This window comes from Chiloscyllium plagiosum, unplaced genomic scaffold (assembly GCF_037043375.1).
Source record: "Chiloscyllium plagiosum isolate Xiang-an unplaced genomic scaffold, Cpla_swu_hap1 HiC_scaffold_14, whole genome shotgun sequence".
Taxonomy (NCBI): domain Eukaryota; kingdom Metazoa; phylum Chordata; class Chondrichthyes; order Orectolobiformes; family Hemiscylliidae; genus Chiloscyllium; species Chiloscyllium plagiosum.
In genome coordinates, this window is record NW_028270152.1 from 40,191,182 (window position 1) to 40,211,736 (window position 20,555).

General features: G+C 40.5%; 1 protein-coding gene across 5 annotated transcripts in view; it reads left to right on the plus strand.

The window, feature by feature from the left end:
- Window positions 1–20,555, plus strand: part of flnba (filamin B a) — a 148,483-nt gene that overhangs the window by 28,001 nt on the left and 99,927 nt on the right. For 4 of the 5 annotated variants that reach the window (XM_087994349.1, XM_087994346.1, XM_043708179.2 and 1 more), the window contains exon 2: window positions 10–440. In XM_087994349.1, the coding sequence (XP_087850475.1) occupies window positions 92–440 (349 nt within the window). In that variant the 5' untranslated portion in view covers window positions 10–91. The remainder of the gene's footprint in view (window positions 1–9; window positions 441–20,555) is intronic. The other variant, XM_087994347.1, reaches the window with a different exon arrangement.

The following is a 20,555-nucleotide window of genomic DNA, read 5'->3' on the forward strand; positions in this document are numbered from 1 at the left end:
ATTCGCCAGCAGGGAGGCTCCGGGGAAAGCTACGGCCAGTGACTGCCAACCCGGAAACCGAGAGCGAGTTAAATAGGAGGAGGCGGTGGCAATGAGCACGCATGTGCAGAGGAGGGAGCCTGAGCAGCTCGGGGACAAAGACACAGAGATGCCGGCCACCGAGAAGGACCTGGCCGAGGACGCGCCCTGGAAACGGATCCAGCAGAATACCTTCACCCGCTGGTGCAACGAGCACCTGAAATGTGTCAACAAGCGCATCCACAACCTGCAGAGCGACCTGGCGGACGGGTTGCGGCTGATCGCCCTGCTCGAGGTGCTCAGCCAGAAGAAAATGTACCGCAAGTATCACCAGAGACCCACCTTCAAACAAATGCAGCTGGAGAACGTGTCTGTGGCGCTCGAGTTTCTCGAGCGGGAGAACATCAAGCTGGTGTCTATTGGTGAGTCCAAGCACTTCAGACTTTTTTTTTGTTTCCCTGAACTTTTTTTTAAAAATAACCTTTTTTTTAACTAAGTTGTGCTAAGGCCAAATGTTGCTCGTCAGCTTCCTTGTTCCATCAGGTAGATGTCGGTTTTTTTAATACAAAAAAACCCACGAGGGGTTTTGACCCTCGAATGACTAAACTTCAACTTTCCTATAGTTGACTCTTGCGAACGTTGCACGCTTGCAAACTATTGCAACCGCTTTAAATCTCTGCGCTAGCGGCTTTGTAAGTGGGAACTTAAAAACTGAGTCAGTAAACACTTGTCACTTTTTTTTTCCTGTTTTCCGACACGTCGATTTTTGATTTTATTTCTGGAGTTGCCAGATGTAATCTCAGCAGCATTATCTGGATGTGTTATTTATAAATGTTTTGAAGTAACCAGTTGCCAAACTCTATTGTTCTGTATATTCCGTTGACCTTGGAAATATCAATCGCTCTTGATCGTTCTTAGCTGAATTTTTAAAAATCTGCTTTGTTACCGGAAAGTTTTGGAACACCATTTCTTTAAATCCGGACTAATCTGGTTGTCTCTGACGTTCTTTGCGCCATATAGCCACCTATTAGAGTAGGGTGTGGTACCTTCAGGTACAGACATCATTCTCTGCAGGAATGAGAATTTGAGGTGCTCACCTTTGCTGCCTGAACACACACACTTTCAACTTCTGTCTGCCGAATTAATCTGACTTCTCTCTTTCTGATATGTGTGTTATATAATATTCACCCCCCCTCCACCCTTCCTTTTCTTCTTTCTCTTCTCCCTCCCCCCCCCCCCCCCCCCCTCCAATGTGTAAAAGTAATCTTAGTGAAACACTAAAGAATGGATAATCTCGCTCCCGTTTAGCTGACGTTCTTTTATTCATTTGGCAAGTCGTTGAACTTTAGTCCCTTTACTTTTTTTTTGAGAGCCACGCTTTGTTTAAATATTAGCTGGAGGGTGTGACTTGGAAAGTGGCCATCTAAATAGTGACATTGAAACCTTAACCTATTTAAATTCATGGTTGATTAACCCATGCCATTCATCAAGAACTTGATGCCCCAGTCTGATGTTTGGCCATCTGGTAGCCTTGTTTTAATTTGTTACTGCAAAATCACGTGACTTTTTAGACAATGGAAATTTGACAAAGTGAACTCTTTTGGTGAGTTACAATTTTACAAAATTGTATGTTGGGTCAAGGCCTCAGTATTTCCCTCAAATCCATGTGAAAACCAGTTGGTGTACACCTTGTGCTTTTGTTTGAACAAGCTGTACAGTGCTGTAGAAATCTAACTTCTGAATTAGATTACAGAAAGTACACTTTGTTTTAAATCTAATTTGGATACTACCTCAAGTTATGGAGTGGGAGGTACCAGTGTTGAACAGGGGTGCACAAAGCTGAAATCTCAACACCCAGTGAGAGTACAACAGGCTTATTTCAAAGCACTTGCTTTGAGTGCTGCTCCTTCATCCGGTGGTTGACATTACTGACATGCTGCTTTTATTTCTGAATACTATATTCAGAATGTCTTTCTAAATATAAAAACTTCATGTGGATTTAAGTTCATGTTTAGTTGAACATGAAGCAGAGTTCTACACTATCATGAGTAACAATCTAAAAATGATAACATTACTGTCATCCTCCAGTGCATCATGACATGGGTTTGACAAGATATGGGACTTCATTAATAGTTACAGCCTCTGGAGGACTAATGTTGTCATACTTGGCCTCCCTAGGTAGCTAACTAGTAGATCAGTACAATTAATGACAAACAGAAGTTACTGGAAAAACTTCTGGTCTAGAAGATTCAGTGGAGAGAAAGCAGTCAACACTTTGGGTCCAGTGACTCTTCAGAGTTCAAATGTTAACTGTTTTATCTACTACTGTAAGATCTAATTGCAGTCATCAAGATAGGAGCCTGTGGATGCCTAATCTTGACCTGTATTTGAACTTTTTATTACAGCAGCATGTGATTTTTGGTTTATCACTTCAGAAATTCAGAGCTAGTCCTTCATAAATCCCACACTCGAATGGCAGATAACACTATCTCATGTCTTGAGCTACAGTACTTCCATCTGGATGGGAAGAGCATAACAACCATAAGGATGTTCATGAGTCTGCTGGAATTTTGCTGCTAGCTGTTCCAGCACTTTTAATATGGTGGTCCAGGTATTTATTGAGCTGGCTGTAGTTGAGCAAGAGGAACTCTTCAGTACATATCTGCTCTTGCAGCCAGTGTATTAATTCTGGATTGGGCTTTCTCTTGCACTGTTTCTGCCACTGAACCAAAAGCCTGTCCAGTCTCTCCTGCCCTGCAAGGATCATGTCAGAGTTGATTTTACTCTATTGTACCCTGAATTCATAACTTTGGTCTCAATAAATGGAGTAAAACAGGCATTAAGGACTGAACCAATAATTGTTAAAGCTGGAAGGTTTAATCCATATCTTGATTAACTACTCATTGGATTGTATTACAAAACTTATGGAAATATAAACTTTTAAGTTTGTCATTTACTCGTTACAGCTAACTTGGGTCACTTGCAAATCAGTGAAGCTTTCTTATTGCTTGCTACTCCTTCCCAAGGATCTTAATTGGAGCATTGTATTAGTGATGTTTTTCATGTACTGAAATGCCTTTAGCTTCCTTAACAAAAATATTACTTGAGTAAATGCTTTTCTTTTTCAGAAACAAGTATGGTGATACTCTTAGACGTTAAGCTGTTGCTTTAAGTCAATGATTTGGGTTGCTGTATCCAAAGTTGATGAATTTCATGGTGCTTCCTGACTGCTTTCCCCCACAGGTTATGACCTTACATGTTGACTCCCTGTAACTTATCCATACCTAATTCAGGTAATTGGCTGCTGGTAAATAAGCAATGTTCACTAGTTGTGGTAACTAGTCATCTGACTACCCAAGAAGCAAGCTGTGAAGTGGGGGAAAATAACGTCTAATTTCCTCAGTTGTCAATCGGCTTGTATTGACTGGCAAAATAGCCATTTGTATAGTCCCTAAATGTAAGGGGTAAATAAATATTACCACGGTGGAAGATTATCTTTTCACTTGATCTGTAATTGTCTCCGGTGTTTGAAGCCTTCAGCTAGTCTAATATTGACCATAAACCTGAAATCAGTGTTAAAGTCTAACTGAACAACTTTGTACACAATGTTGTGCAGGATGCAGCATAAATAGCTTCAACCAGCTTGTGGGTTTTTATTATTTGGTAAATGTGGTGAACCTTTTACCACACCATAAATATTGATTTCTCTGAAATTGTCCACAGTAATCAGATGTCCCCCTAAATTGTGGCATGATACAACATTTTCAACATCTGAAAATTTAAGTTGGTAATTAGCTGTCTGTTGTAGGCAATTCTCATGCCTCAGACACCAAAAGGTGACTTTTTGGAAGAATTTCATATGCTAGCTCAATGGATACAGCTTCAAACTAAAATTGGGGGGGTAGAAATACACCTTATTTCTTGTTCAGACTGAAATGAAAGTGTTCAGATAAAAACAAGAACTCTTCGAGTTTAGTGTTAACTTGATGTTTTGAGTCCATCCCACCACCCTTTTTTTTTCTTCTGACTTGTCCTCTGATCAGGATCCATTCAAACTTTTTTCCAGTAAAATAACCTGTTGCTGCAGTACTAAGCTTACAATTACTGTAGCAATTGATGCTCCAATTCCTTAAGTGTAAGCAAACTGTCTTCCTATTAACTCTGTCCTGAACTTGTCAAGGCCAGTCTAAAGGACAGCTCAGGATGTAGCTCCAGAACTTAGGGCACTAGTTCAGACCTGGCAAAGCTTACAGAATATCAAGGTGTAATATTCTGGCTAATCGTATTGCATCCCAGAACATGCCTAGCTGAGCTGTCTCAGCCACCTGCTTGGTATGATTCTAACCTCCAATCTGAACGCAAACTGAAGAATGACCAAGTTCAGTCCCTCCTCCTCCTTCCACAGGAACTATGCTACCAGTACAAGCTTTACCAAAGCAATTTGGTTTTTTTTTTTTGGCCCTAGCTTTTGGGAGCATTGCATTTGATATGCCAAAGACCTGCCTGCAAATTTCAACCTGAAACTTGGTACCAGCCTGAACTGGAACCATCCACTACTTGTATTCTGCTCACTGTCTAGAGGCTTGTAGGTCCACCAGGTATTTAAGTCATTGAAACTGGAATGAGTTGTTAATTCTAGTATCCTACATATTGCTGTGCACAGCAATTTCTGTTCTGGGATCTGGTTCTTTGGCTTACTTGACACTGAGACTCGTGCAAGAAAATTATTTCCACTTGTAATTAAAATAGTACAACCAAATACAATTGCAATTTAATGACCAGAACGTCCTTTGAGATCCATGTAGAAGCACAAACCCTCCTATGAAGGCAGAACAACTGTTTAACTCCTTATTCAGTCATAGTAATACAACTGGTGCACTCACTCCAGTTTGCATCACACTTACTTCCTGTTAGGTATTAACTAACATTTAGCAAGCTAACAAATGGAACTTATTAAACTTCAACTACTCTGGAGGTGAGGAAGAACTTGTATACTTATCCAAAAATCCTGATTTGAAGGTGCTGTTGTTGGACTGGGTGGACAAAGTTTTTTTTATTTTAAAGAAATCACAACACCAGGTTATAGTCCAAGTTTATTTGGAAGCACTGGCTTTTGGAACATTGCTTCATTGGCTGTGGAATATGAGTTTGTAAGACTTTTTAGAGCAAAAGGTTATAGTGTGATGTAACTCAAATTTTATATAGTGAGAAAAGACCTGGATTGTCAAAGCCCATCACCTTAGAATGAACATGTTGGTTTCAGTTCTTATGTAAATCCCACAAAGTGCTCTCTCACTCCCTCCAGACTTCATACCCCTTTCACATTTGTACATGTGCACGTGGGTGGGAGAGTATGCATCAGTTTGTGGGATGAATTTGTACTCTTTGGCTCCAACTGAATTGAATCCATGTAAGATTCTCTAAATCCTTTAGAAATAGTAATTGGAGTACAGACAGCGTCTCTCAGTGCATTATCTGGGCTGATATGGCACCTAGTGTTAAAGTCTACTTGAGACTAACTTTAAAGTCCTAGGATTTCAATGAGGAATTTAACACCAACATTGTTGTTCTAAGATGAGACTTAAACAATCCAGGTCTTTTTCAATACATTATTTACATTGCTGCAACTGAAATTTTGCTATGAATCCTGTCTTTGATCTTATAATCCAACCATCTGATGACAGAGCAGTGCCCTGAAAGCTAGTGCTTCCAAATAAGCCTGTTGGACAATAAACCAGGTAGTGGTTTTTAACTCATGTACTCCCATGCACACTCAGTGATTGACCAGTGACATAACGTCTTGATCACTGCATTGTAAATTAAGATCATAGTGGTAGAATTGAAGTCTTAAGGTGTCTCTGGTCATCAATCTGTTGTATTTTGCTTGGTGCACTCTATTTGGAGTCCTTGTGGAAGGGAGCACTCCAAATTTTGCTAGCTGGAAGTAGCTAACTGAAATGCTTGCCTCCCACAGTTCTATTGTTTAATAGCAGATATACTGAAATAGTCTTTATTCAACTTTCTCCAGAAATGTTTCCCTCCTGGGCTCATGTAGTATTCTACAAACACATTCCACTGACAATGGATGAAGGTGTTCTAATTAGCAGGGGACACTATTTTAGTTCCATTCTATTAACTAAATGGCTCTAATGTGAAAACTAACTGGATGACAATTGCATGTGAAACCCTCATGGAAGGATATTTGAATGTGTTCAGTTAGAATTTTCTGTAAATTAGGCCTCATTGTGTTTTTATCTTCAATCTGATCTTGGAATGACATGCTGTTAAAATGAATCTTGTGACAATTGCATTGGCCATTGCTTTAAAATTCAGACCAGTGGGGTGAACTTCCTAATACTTGTTACAATTGGATTCCCAACTTGCACCACTTTTGTGACCCATCCCAGGTGAAGATGCTGGTGTTTGTGGATTTGTGGCTGGCCATATCCTCCCTGGTAGCTAACACATCCTCTTTAGGGAGGTGCCACTGAGTTTCTAACTTGCAGGTATATACCTGTAATTTGTCCTGATCCTGTTAACACTACACATATCCTTTCTGTAGGAATACCCCCCTAAACAGGACAGTGACATTAAACATGTAATGTTCAACAATTAGTGAACATGCAGGTGAAGCTGAGGGGTACTGCTGCTCAAGATTAATGCTGATATTTTGACTGCTTGTCAGTTTTAATCAGTGATTACAGTATGGTCAAATGGACAGCTCTTCCATGTCCAGAAGAGCCACAGATACAAACAACCATACTCCATCAACTAAATCTCAACTCTTACTGGGATACTGGCTAGCAGTTGAGACTAGGAAGCTTGGCCAAGCTGTTGAAATGATCCAGCCTTGCAGGGATTGGGATCCTGGTTTCGAACCACTAAACTTTGTTTTTTTTCCCTCTCTAGTCATGTGTACAGAGGAATCTTGATGATCCAAATATGGATTATCAAAAGGGGATTTCAAGGTCCTGATAGAAACATTACATCAAAGAGCTGTTTCAACCTTGATTGTCTTTTCTCTTTGTACAACTATTCGAGTACAGTCCAGTCAGTCTCTAAATGACTGACTGACAGACATCCTGCCCCTACTTTCCCTGAAGTGCTGCACAGGGGTGAACCCTAAACCCCACCCCCTTCCCTAGAATCTCTGCCCTGTACAGGACAACATTGGAGATGTGGAACCTGTCAAAAAGGCAGTAGCAGTCTTCCTGCAGGGGAGGGGAGAGAGGAGGGAGAGTAAGGTGGTGCAGGGCTGGAGGACAGAATGGGAGTTGGAGGGGTGGGAGGTCCAGCAGACAGAATTGGGGGCTGGGTGGGCAGGGGCTAATGGTGTGCTGCTGCCTAGTCTCCTGAAAAAGCAGACTTCACCAAAATATAGTCCAGAGGAAATCAATTATCTGAATGAAGTAATGCCCTCCCATTTTGTTCAGATAATGGAGATTCCTCTATACAGGCTTACTTCATCTTTTGAAGTCCATAGAAGGTAAAACAACTCTTAACAAAAGAGTTGTTCATTTCATGAAAGTCTACTTCATATTGGGGTCACTCTCTGGCAAACAACATTCTCAAACTAGGTGAGACAGCAGATCCATTTCTTCAAAAAATCCACCCCGGTGCTGCTATTGTGACATTGCAAACTGACCAACTAACTCCCACACGGGCAATGAGTGCTTGAGGTCAGATGCATGTCACTTGTGGTGTGAACTAAAGCCTATAATGAGCTGTGGTTTCTAGTATGCTTACAAGGTCCATTTTGGTTTTTGACAGAATGATTTCCTCACTTGATTTTTTTTTTAAAATCATACGAATGACAGAAACAGACTCTTCAATCCAATTTGTCTACCCTGACTAGATATCCCAAATGAATCTAGTCTCATTTACTAGTATCCCTCAACACTTCCTAATCACATCCAACCAGATGCCTCTTGAATGTTTTATTTCTTTTGTTATAAAATCATAAGCTTGTGTGATTCCTTGTTTCCACTTCCTCTAGCAGCTCATTCCACATGTGCACCACCATTCACAAAGGTTGCCCCTGAAGTCCCTTTTTTTTATATCTTTCCCTCACTCTGAAACTAAGTTCTAGACTTTGTTTGTGCCCCCCACCCTGGGGGGAAAATACCCTGTCTATTTACCCTATCCATGCCCCTCAGATCTTTTTATATAACCTTCTAAAAGGTCACCCCTCTGCCTCTGCTCCAGGGAAAACATCTTCAGCACTTTCTCCTCTCTACTCTACTCTTCTCCCCCTCTCTCCTTCTCTTCTCCTCCTCCTCCTCCTCCTCCTCCTCCTCCTCCTCCTCCTCCTCCTCCTCCTCCTCCTCCTCCTCCTCCTCCTCCTCCCCCCCCCCCCCGTGTGTTCTTGAGTTCCAGTACATACACTCCCATGAGCCCAATTAATCCAGCTTTCTTGTAACTGATAACTTCTTCAGCCTTTGAAACAAGGAATTAAGTGAGCCTATCCTTTTGACAGAATAAAAGGGTTGCTGTGGGGAGTACCTAGGGAAAAGCAGCATAGAAACAGATTAGTCAGTCTGACTATTTGACACCAACCAAGACTAAATACCTTGCAACAAATGCTGACTGCCTATAGCAGTACTTGTCAAACTTATTGGCACTGGCTTCACTTGGCAGATTTAACTATCATGTTTCCTGTGGGAAAAGCTGACCACCTAGCAGAGGGGTCTGCCATTACTGTATGAATTCCAGATCCCTGGTTCATCTTGACCTTGAGAAGCCTTGGTCCACAGGTTTGGATCACTGTCATGGTATAGAAGAGCCCCTCCAGCCCACCAGTCTGTACCACCAAAATATACAACTTACACAAGTCTGTGAAGCTTAATGACATGACTCTAAGTGCTCAAATACTTTTAAGGTTAAGGCTTTCTTCTTGGTGAAAGCCTATTTCCTCTAATCCTTTTATTTTCTTCCCTTTCTCTCAAATTAGGATTATTAGCTCCTCATCACTAATTTTAAGATACTTTTTTAAAGTTCAGAAGCTGCACCCATACAGGGTGAAAGTGTGGAGACTGGGTGATGTCCTATTGCTCTGAAGAGTGTGTTGAAGTGTGGGAGTTTTCTGTACAGAATGCAATCCAAGTACAGGCAAGCAGCTAGTTAATTGCCACACTATTTTACGTTTTTCTGACCAGAAAGTTCCAATTAGCTAAAATAGCTACATGACTATTAGACTTGTTTCAATCCATTCCACATTTTATTGCTTTGAGTTTTGAACTCTAACACTACTTTTTCTCCCCCCCCCCCCCAAAAATGTAAAGTGATTAAGTCCTTGAAATAATGAAACCGATTTTTTAGTGTAGGGTAATACCACTTTTTCCAAAGTTGGAGCCATCACTTTATGTAGAAATCACCATAATTGAAATGAATGGGAAACTGTTTCAAGGTGAATTGCACATGGGAGTGACAGAAGTTTACTTCAGTGTAACTTCAGACCTGTTTATATCCATGGTGATAAATTCTTGTAGCATCTAATCAGCAACTGATTAGATACAAAGTAACCAGAGGTTGTAAGAAATCAAAATGGGTGTGGTGAGGGAGCAGGCATCATCTTTAAGAGCCTGCTAACATAAGTTTCTGAATTTGGGCTAGATTTGTAGATATATCAAACTGAAGCCAAAGTCTGTTTAATTGACAAGCTGCTGTGCCTGTTTGTAACACCCCACATAGGAAGTGTATGCTCATTTCCTTGTTTATTACAATTCCCTGGGGATGTACCATTTGGTTTCTAATAAATGGAGTAACTACATGGTTTTTAAACTGCTGTCTGAGTGGTTTCAAGCAGCTATTAAAGCCAATTAAACTTAGACAAAGTTGTTTCCTCCTTGCTTCCCTGCCAGACTTTAGTCTTTAAATTGCAAGTAAAACTTCAGATGCTGCCTGGAAAAGTAGCAGCCAGTGCTTTTTCTACTGACTTCCCTACCTCCTGTTGCTCTTGTGATCAACTGCCTTGCAAAATGTTTAAAGCTGTAATGGTAGCTTATCCTTTTAGCAAACGTTCTTGCCATCTTACTTCAGCTGACTTTGAAGGAACAATGAACTATTTGACTGTCTAACTTATTGACAAATGGAGACATGTGCCTTTAGCTTGTCTCACTGCTAATGATCCTAACCTGATTAATCTGTTTAGATGTTATTTCCCACCTCTGGAACAATTAGGACTTGAATACAGGCCCTCCCCCTCCAGAAGCAGGGAGACTGGCAGCCCTTCCACACCAGTGGCAATGTTCCTGTTCTAACAAGAATAGATTTCACCTGTATCAAATGACTTTTTTCTGGATCCAATTGGGACCTGATGAAAACAGTTCATCTGTCACTTCACTAACACATTTCAGTGTATTGCCAGTGATGGAATCCAGTAGGAGATTAGCCATTAGGGTATTAAATCTAACTTGCTGTATACAACTTGGAGGCAAGGTTTTCACTCTTGGTACACAATTGACTCCTCACTATCTTGACTAGTAACTGTCTGAATTACTAAGTGAAACTTACTGAAGTGTGCCAACCTAGAATTAGAGGTTCAAGAATTTCCATTCCATCAGACTAGCTTTCTGAATATATGAACAAATGCCTGTACAATAACAAATGTCCAACCTTTTCAATTTTCCTTCATTACTCTTAACAGAACTTTAGATTTCAGTTACCTGATTGGAAGATTTCACTTCGGTTTGGGGTCAACCACCACCTGTTCCTAATTGCTAAGTTGTTGGTTGTGACACTTGTTACCCCCAGGGAATTACAAGACTGATCTTGCCACCCCAAGCAGTGTAAAGGAGCTGATTCAGTTAGGGCTATATTCACTAGGTTGGGAGAGAAAAAATTACCAGTGTTTTAGATTTCGAACACCCAGACAAGGTAGATGCAGGAAAGATGTTTAGTTGTGAGCCTTAGTTATGGATTTTTTTTTTCCTCCCTTTTCTTTTCTCTTCTCCTCTCTTCCCCCCCCCCCCCCCCCCCCCACCGGGGTAAATCATTTTAGGACTGAAATTGCTTCACCCAGATAGTGGCAAACCTGTGGCATTCACTACCATAAAAAGCAGTAAAGACTTTTGGGGGGGGGCAGGGGGCACATTATGAATGTTGGAGATAAGAAAATAAGATCAGAATATGGCATTGATCATCCAATCATGAGCATATTGCATGGCAGAAAGTGTTGGGAAAGTGCAGCCTGACCTGGTGTGCTTTTCCAGCAACACATTCAGCTCTGATCTCCAGCATCTCACTTTCTCCCATATTCATGGCAGAGCAGGCTTAAATGGTCTCCTGTTTCAACTTTGTTTGAACATAAATTTTGAAACAGGTTTTTCTGTCTGCTTTTTAAAAAAGCTGCTTGTTGGATCTAAAGTGAATGGAACTATTGTCTTCAATTTGCAGCCTCATTTCATCTTTGTACTGGCAGTAATTTGTTCTGGAGCTGAGAACTTTTTAATCTTTCATGACAGACTTTGCTATTTATCAGTTTGCAAATGGTAACTTCTATTCGCTTCTAGTTTAGCATCAATAAATCTTTCTTTCAACTTAAACTGAACCAGATGAAATTTCAAAATCTGAATTGCTATGGAATAAGCTTTTATATATTGAGTGGCTAGAGAAAATAACTACAAGAAATAGGCAAGAACAAGGACTCTAGATGCTGGAAATTAGTGGTGCTAGAAAAGCACAGCATCTGAGCAGCAGGAAAATTTGACATTGCGGGCAAAAGCCTGCATTCAGGAAGAGGCAGAGTGCCTGCAGAGGGGGGTGGGGGATGGAGGTGATGGGTCAGGAGGGTGGAAAGGAAGGTAGGACAGGTCATGAGGACAGTGAGTTGGAAGAGCTTTAGGCAGAGATGACCTGGGGGTTGCAGTGAGAGTGACACTTACTGAGATTCTAGAGGAGGGGAGGAAAACTTCAAGAGGACTTGCAGTAGGGTTAAAATCAACTAAGTCACAGTACTGAGAATCTTCTTTCAAGGATGCCTTCCTTGAAGCTGCTTCCCCTCCCCTCAACATGAATCTCAGTAAGTGCCCCTCTCAATGCAACCCTCAGGTCATTGTCTCTGCCCTGAAGCTCTTTCAACCTTCCAGCTCAGGACAGGTCATGAGGGTGGTGCTATCTTCCTTTCCACCTAGTCACTCCACTCTCCTGACCTATTACCTCCATCCCACTCACCTATTGTACTCTATGCTACTTTCTTCCCCACCCCTCATTTATCGCCACTCTGTAGGCACCCTGCCTCCTTTCCTGATGAAGGGTTTTTGCCCAAAACAATTTTTTTTTTTCTGCTCCTCTGATGCTGCCTGATCTGCTATGCATTTCAAGTGTCCCTCAATCTAGACTTGTGGGAAATAGCCATTACTGGCTGGCCAGCATCTTAGTGCCAATTTTCAGCTGTCCATGGTGAACAGAGTTCAGGAAGGCAGCTTGTGGTCTCTAGGTATGCCCACATTATGACGGGAGAATTGCAGAACTCTGACCCAGTGACAGTGAAGGAACAGCAATATTTCAAGTCAAAATAATGCATATTTTTTTGGAGGAACTCTGCAGGTGGTGCTCCTGTGTCCTTCTCTTCCCTCTCCTCTTTCTTCCCTCTTCCCCCCCCCCCCCCCCCCCCACCCCCCCCCCCCCCCACCCCATACAAATGATTTGGGTTTGAAAGGTGCTGTCTGAATATCTGAAGTGCATATTTTGAATAGTGCTAATAGTAGCTGTGCACAGAATCAGTGGAAGAGAATGTGTGGATTTCAATCAAGAGAATTTGTTTTTTGTCCTGGATGGTGCCAGGCTGCTTGTATTGGAGCTGCACACACTTATGTCAGGAGTATTGCATCACACTTCTGACACGTGCCTTATGGATGTTGGACAGACTTAGCAAGTCAGTGAGCTAACTACAATATTCCTAGCCTCTGCCCTGCTCTCACCACTTGGGTGGTGAGTCTGTTCCATTTGTTGTTAATGGTCACCCCACAGATGTTAGTAGGGATTCCAGGTAATACCACTGAATAGCAAAAGTTTGCCTCTAATCATTGTCTAGCATTTGTGACACAAACATTACTTGTCAGCCCAAGCCTGCAGGTTGTCTGAGTGTTGCTGCATTTGAACACTAACCGCTTCCATATAGAGTTATGAATGGCCATGCATTTGGTGCAAAAATTGCATTTCTGACCTTGTGGTGGTGAGAGAAACTGAAGCATCCTGCATAGGCTACTGCATTAGGGACCCAGGGTGTTGTGGGACAGTAGTAATGTCCTTGCCTTTTGTCCAGAGCCTGGTTGCTCCAGAGGTATACTGTAATAAATCTGAAGTTGTTTTGAAATATTGACCCTTGGAACACCTCCTGCAGAGGTGTCCAGTCAACTCTGCTCCAGGACCAATGATCACCACTCCCATCTGTATATAAAGTTTCCATCCAGCAAAGAATTTACCTCCCTGAACTCCACTCTCCATTGCAGACCATCTACCTCCATGTCATCAAGATTCCTGTCTCCATCCCTGCCTTGACCATTTCACTGACACTCCTGTAAATGAGGTACAGCTGTTTTTTCTGTTACAAACTTGCAGGCTAGGCAATCATGTATTAAGTTGCAAATGTATTTAAGATTTCAATGTGAAGCACTTTGTTTCAAAAGTCACCATCACTTGAATTTGAATGGGGGAGCAAACCAAAGCTGCATTGAGACATGCAAAGCAACTTGTAATACTAACATCACTGGGATTAACTTTAACTTCTAAACTGGTTTAGAAACCTGGTCAAGCTGCATATTAGAGCTTTTTGCTTAGTTGTCCTTTTTTTTCTCTTTTTAAAAGGATGTCACCTTGGTTCTAGAACACTGCATTTGGAAAGATTTAGAGTTGGGACTTATTAAATTTTACTTCAGTAACCACACATTCTTTTTAAAAACACAGGATAAGTTGCCACAGTGGTAACAACATGCAGAGTTTAAATGCCTTAATGATTTTGATCTTTAAAATTCGAAGATGCCCCATGGTGGCAATGAGAATTGGCAGAGACTTGGCATGAATACCAAAACACTAGTTGGACTCTAAACTGGATTTGTGCTTTGTTATCTTGTAAACTGCAACCTCTACCATTGCAAAGTTCTTTGGTTGGTGTCTGACCTTTTTATTCTTTTGCTGGATTTGGGAACTAATGGCTGGCTGGGCCAAAAATTGTGCATTCCTATATCACCACCTGAACGGAGTGAAATGGTGCATGTCAGGGCACTGAGTTCACCTGGAGTCTCATCTCTGCCAGACTGGGTGAGGATGGCACCTTTCCTTCCCTAAAGGATGAGAGCTAAATATTTTTGATCAATATTGGATACACAGCTGCTATTAGATTCTAAAACTACATTATGTTCAAATTTTACCATGTCCCAGTTCAGTGACATTACCTCAGCAGTACTACCTCTGTCCTCTCCATACAATGAATCCTGATCTACCTCCAATGCTCACCAATCACCTCTGCCCTTGACCTAATGATGGTTCTAAGTTTCCTGTTTAAACGGTTTTATCCACCTTGAGTTCCTTCATGTCTGTGTCCCTTGATTTTAATCAGTTTAAATCATTGCCAAACTTCTCCCTGCAAGGACTCTCTCTCTCTCTCTCTCTCTCCTTCTCCTTCTTTCCTCCTTCCTCTTCACCTCCCCACTCACAACACCATTTGGCAGTAATTCCTTTAGCTGACCACCACCCTGACATTGCTCCGCTTCCCCCATTTTCCTTGCATCTCCCAAGCTTGATTTTGAAACCTGTGTCTAATAGTTGGGTTTTGGTTAGCTCTCCAGACTCTCCAAGTTGACTGTATCCTAGTTTCTAACTCCACCTGAATTTTCTGTTGGCTAAATCATTTGTGTTCAGTTTCTGAACACTGATGTATATTGGACAAATTGCAAGCAGTTTGCATGTCTCCTCTTGACCTGAGTTTTTTTTATTGCCCATGCAGTAAGTGACTTCACTTGTATGGAATGCATTTAGCTAGGTATAAAGAGCTTCACTCACAGCTGCTTTTGTTGAATGGTTGGCAGTCATGTACTAAGATCAAGCCCTGACAACCTGCATAGCAACATCAGTTTCAGGAGGCTTTCTCCAACTCAAAATCACATTCTGCATTTGTTTGGAACTTTTGCTTACTCCATGGATGTAATTAAACGAATTTTCAATGTGGGTTTATTGTTGCTGTTCACGTCATCAAAAAGATGACTAAACAAGATCCAGTACTCACTGGTGCCCTTCACAATATGCTTGCAGCATAATTACTGCCAAACTAACTAAAATTCAAATTTGGCAGCAGGGTTCTAATTTCAGGACTAACTTCCTCTTATACTCCACACTTTCTACCCTGAAGTTAGACCAGTTACTTGCTGTTAAATTTTTTTGGCCAGCCAATCATAGCCATCTACTAGAAAAAGACTTGTCTGACAGTAAAATCAACCATGCCTGTCTGTCTCCCATTAGAACAAAGCTCCTCTTTATTAAATGAATTAATGGACCAGCTTATTTGGGGGGGAAAATGCTCCAGTCTTGCCTAGAGAATGCAGTATCAAAGAGACTACTGTAGCTGATGTAATTTAGGCAGTGGATACCAGAAATGGTTTTTCCATCTGCAGGGTAATTTGTTCCACAACAGTAGGTCACAATGTGGTGGTGGTTGATCAAACATTCAGGTTATAATCAATTGATTCTCTTTTGGATTTCTTTGGAAATTAAATAAAATTGTTATTGCCCTGTGCTAATATTGAACATCTTGTAACTTTTATACAAAAGCAGATTTTGACTGCTCATTAACTGCATGGTAAAATGGTACATATAACCTTCTCCAATCACTGGCTGTGAACTAACTGCCCATTCCAGTTGCCACCTAATCACTTCCATTACTATCTCTAGCACATTAAAACCTCTTTTGACCAGTTAGATATCCAGGTCTAGCTTTATTTAATACTAGCTATCTTGGCATGTAGGCCAGTTTTTTTTAAAGAGGGGAGAAACAGGTAAATTCTTAGTCTGTATTCCAGGTCAACATTAACCATGCAAACTCAATACTGCAAGGAGTTACTGAGTTTTAAGTTTAGCTGTTTTCAGCTGTGCATTCTTTCAATTTCCTCTGAAATGTTAACTCTCTGCTTAGATACTAGTTTCAATAATTCATAGCATCACCATTGCTATAATTGCCAAAATGGTCAACTTGGGTGACATTTCCCATCCTTTACTGACTTGCTTTTTTTAGTGCCACTTCATCTCTCGTCTTTCAACCTGCAACCACTGGCACCTGACAGCCCAGATGTGTTGTCTGAGAATATAACTTTGTGGATGTATGTAGGTTTCAATGTAAAGATGTTATGAGCAGTTTTTGTATTAACTGGATGAATTGTCATGTCACCATGACAACTGCAATCAATGCATGACTTGTAGATTCAGGTCAAGCAACTTTTTAACCCTCTAAGGGAATAACCACTGTTGGCTTAAGCCTAGCATTTGAACAAAGCGTCATTAAATCATTGGTTCCAAATATTTTTTGTTAGCCTTAGAAGCACAAATGTACTTTGATTCTGTTTTATAAACACAACTAGAGGTGGATGTCTGAGCATACCTAACTAGTTCCACTCCCATTTGACCACCTTACACTGAACTTCACTGATTTTTTTTTTGTCATCTTCAGGTATGCTTTCAGTTCACTGTTCTTCCCAAAAATGAGTTTTGAAGCCTGTACTTAAGTTTTCAGTGATCTTCTCTGACAAGATTTTTGGTCCCAATGTAAGTCATTGAATTTCAGGAAGGATTCCAATTCCTGATTGCTAAGACAAATCTGTCTTCCACCTGGAAGATCATTCTTGCATAATGTGAACTTTGTCATCTTTTGTGTGACAAAGCTTGGTGAGTACACATCTCGTTGGTCTGTTTGTAAACCAATTCAAAAATCGGTCAGACCATTGTAGCACACAGGCTTGCACCTTCAATGCATTATCTGGGCTGACATGACCCCAATTGTTAAAGTTACATTCTCAAGTGAACTTTAAGGAAGTTCTGGGATTTACATATGAAAGAACTGAAACCAACAGGGCCATTCTTAAACAATCCAGGTCTTTCAACATATAATTTCAGTAACATCACACTAAACTCTTGGTATAAGTTCTGTCTTATGATCTTGTACTTCATAAGCACCTGATAAGGGAGTGGTGCTCTGAAAGCTAGTGCTTCCAAATAAACCTGTTGGACTAAATCCTGGTGTTTATGAATTATTTTAACCTTGTTCACCCCAGTCCAACATCAGCATCTCCAAATATTCAACAATAATCCTAGCCACAGAAAATAGGTAACCTGTCAGTAAATTGGAACTCCTTCTGCATTCTGGAGCCCTGATACATGACTTTTTTTGCTTTTGAATGTGCCTCGTGTTTTTTGGTAGTTTGGCAAGAAGCAGTTGCTACATAAGCAAGCTAAACTCCTGACACCACTCTAGACTTGACTAATTGTATCTTAATCTAATCTAAATCTCTTTAACCAGTTCTGAAAGATCCATCAAAATTGTGGACAGTGAAAGTGGTTATCTCTAGACAAAAGTTAAACTGTCAACCAGGTTATAGTCCAACAGGTGTATTTAGAATCACCTGAGGGTGAAGAAAGTGCTTCCAAATAAACCTGTTGGACTCTCAACCTGGCATTTTTTTTTTACTTTGTCAACACCAGCACCTCCCCAATCCACACAACAGGACCTTGATCAGATGGGCTTAGTGGTAGATGGCATTTAATACCAATAAATGAGGTGTCACTTTGGTAGGTAAATTGGGTGGGACTCGTACAGAAATACCAAAATTACTAAAAGTACTTTGTGCATCTTGAGGGTTTTTTGTTACCTCCCCACCATTTTGGACAATCAAATGGATAGATGGGAAAGAGGTGAATTTGATTTTTAAGTCACATGCTGTGGAAATTACCTTTGCACCAAATTGGGTTCCAGGGAAAACACCTTGGTAAAGGGAGCACTATTATCCACCAGCTACAGGTTCCCACATGCTATGCTATCAATTGTCACACATTGTTAAGCAAAGTTATTTTGAAATTGGGCAAAGTCTAGTTCTCATCAAACGAGAGCAACACTTGAGTGATAACATGTAAGCAGGCAAGCCAAACAAGTACTGCAGATCTGGAGTAAACACCTTGCTTCAATCGATCTTTCTTTCCTCTTTTGGATAGATGCAGACTCACTTGACCCACTCATGTTCTTTTACCTTCTCAACATAATGGTTGAGAAACCAATTGCCACAAGCTCACCTTTTGATTTTCTGCAGTCTCCACTCCACTCCTGAAATTTTCAGGATTCTTGTGCTGCCCAAAAACTGCAACTGTTGGAGAGGAAGCAAAACTTTGTTTGAATTCAAAACAGTCTGAAGCATTAACTCGGGTGACTCACTTCATCTAACCTTCTTTGTCCACCTAATGTCTTGAAACTGCAGCAAATTGGAATCATGCAATTTGTATGTGGGTGTTGGTCACTTTAAATCGCTGGCTTTAATCTGTAACAAGCTTAATGGGTGGAAAGGAATGTTTATCTGCACCAGGTACCAAATGGCAACTTGCCACTTTTTTCCCCGTCATCAAAAATAATGGTGTTGCCTGCCTACCATGGTGTTCAGGTAAAGGATGTAATTGAAAATGAATTGGAAAGAAAATAAATCATGGTACTTGATAAACCCAAGAATCCTAATGATTTCATGAGTTTGGCTCAACTTAAAGCAAAATCTTAGGTTATAAAACTGATTGTCAAGCCCAGTGCATAAATGCTCACTCAAATGAGAAATGAGCCTTCGGGCTATAGGAAGGAATTCCATTTTAAATGGGGCACTGGTCTTAATTCTAGGACAGCCAGCAACTGTGATAGGGCATACTTAACCTGAGTTCAAGTAACAACTGTAGTATTAACATTCCTGAACAAGGTGATTTACTCTATTTTAAAGAAAATGCCTCTTGCATCTATTACGATCGCTCAAACAAATGCAAGCAGCCCAAATGTAAATAGGATGGATCAAAGGGATGCTGGCAAGGGTTAGTTTATGTAAAAGAAATGAGGGCAAACCCAGAGTTAAGAATGACTGAACACTCTCTCATTAGAGGAATGTTTATAGTTCCTCAACACATGTTCTAAAGGCACTTAGCAAATCATGATCAGGATTACTGTCATAACTCCCTAACAGGGAGGACAGTTATCAGCCAACTTAAAAACCAGATCCATTTTATTAATTGATGTACTCATACTGGTAGGTTGCCAAGGCATCTGTAGGGAGACTGAATTAGCTTTAGTTAGCAAATTAAAATTAATAATTCTGTGAAGCTGGGTTTGGATTAACTATATGTACAGGGGTTAAGGGATGGAGTCCTAGTAATGGATACAAGAATTTTTCTAACTATACTTAAATGTAATACTGAAACTTGCTTTAGGATTAACTATATGGGGAAAGAACTGATGCAGACAGGTGAACTTCACAGCAATTTGTAGTGACCATAATATCTCACTTAAGATAAATGAAAGGACACTAACAAGCAAACCCAGGTTAATAGATTTGAGAGATGTTTGTTTTTTTTGTTGAAGCTGAGAATAAAGTAAAATTGACTTCTCAAACATTTTAACCTTGTCCACACCACGATCACCTTTCCCTTTTTTAGATGGAAGTGACAGAGACAAGTTTCAGGTGTGAATAACTAAATGTGTTCTTTACCTAGACAATAGCTAGCACTCGACCTTCTCCCCAGTCAAGGAGAGTTAGGCAACAGCAGCTGGTTTATCTGCAAACATTCACATCTCATGAAAGTGAGGTGAGACCAATATCAAAAGGTAGGCACAACATTTGCCAAAAGGTCTGCAGTTTGTCAGTAGCAATGTGAAAGAGAATGGGCCCATTTAAGATGGGATCATGCCATAAGCAAATTTCAACTAGCGCTTACATTTGCTAGTAGATAAGACAAATGGTCAAACTGTTTAAATTGAAGAATGAACTCTTCAAACCAGTAATCCAATTGGATTACTTTAGTGAGATTCACAACACTTTGCAAAAGCTGTAGTGGAAGAGCACTCGGCATATTTAATAACTCTTTGATTTAAGAACAATAAATAGAACATGCTCTGAACTCTTAGCCATTCCCTTTATCATCCAGGAAAGATAATGGAATCCCTACTATAGCAAAGTTTCATTATCACTCATCACTTGCCCAATTGGCAAGTTTTGTCTTCCTGTAATGTTGCAATTTTCAGTATTTAACTTTACTTGTCCACTTGGCATATCAAGTTTAGAAGGTATGTCAGTTTTAAACTAAATTTTGTGAACAGCAGTGTCGTCAGTACTAGCAAGGTGAGAAATGTTCAAACTTCTGAATTGCTATCTTCTACCATCTGATCAAAAGAGCTGTCTGACATAGGGAAATACTGATGTCAGTATGGATAGATGTCAGGAGCATCTTTGTATGATTTTTAACTTTGATCTGCAATGTTATTTGCCATACAGCTTTAAAAATGCAAAGCTTTAACTACATTTTCAAATGTCCTT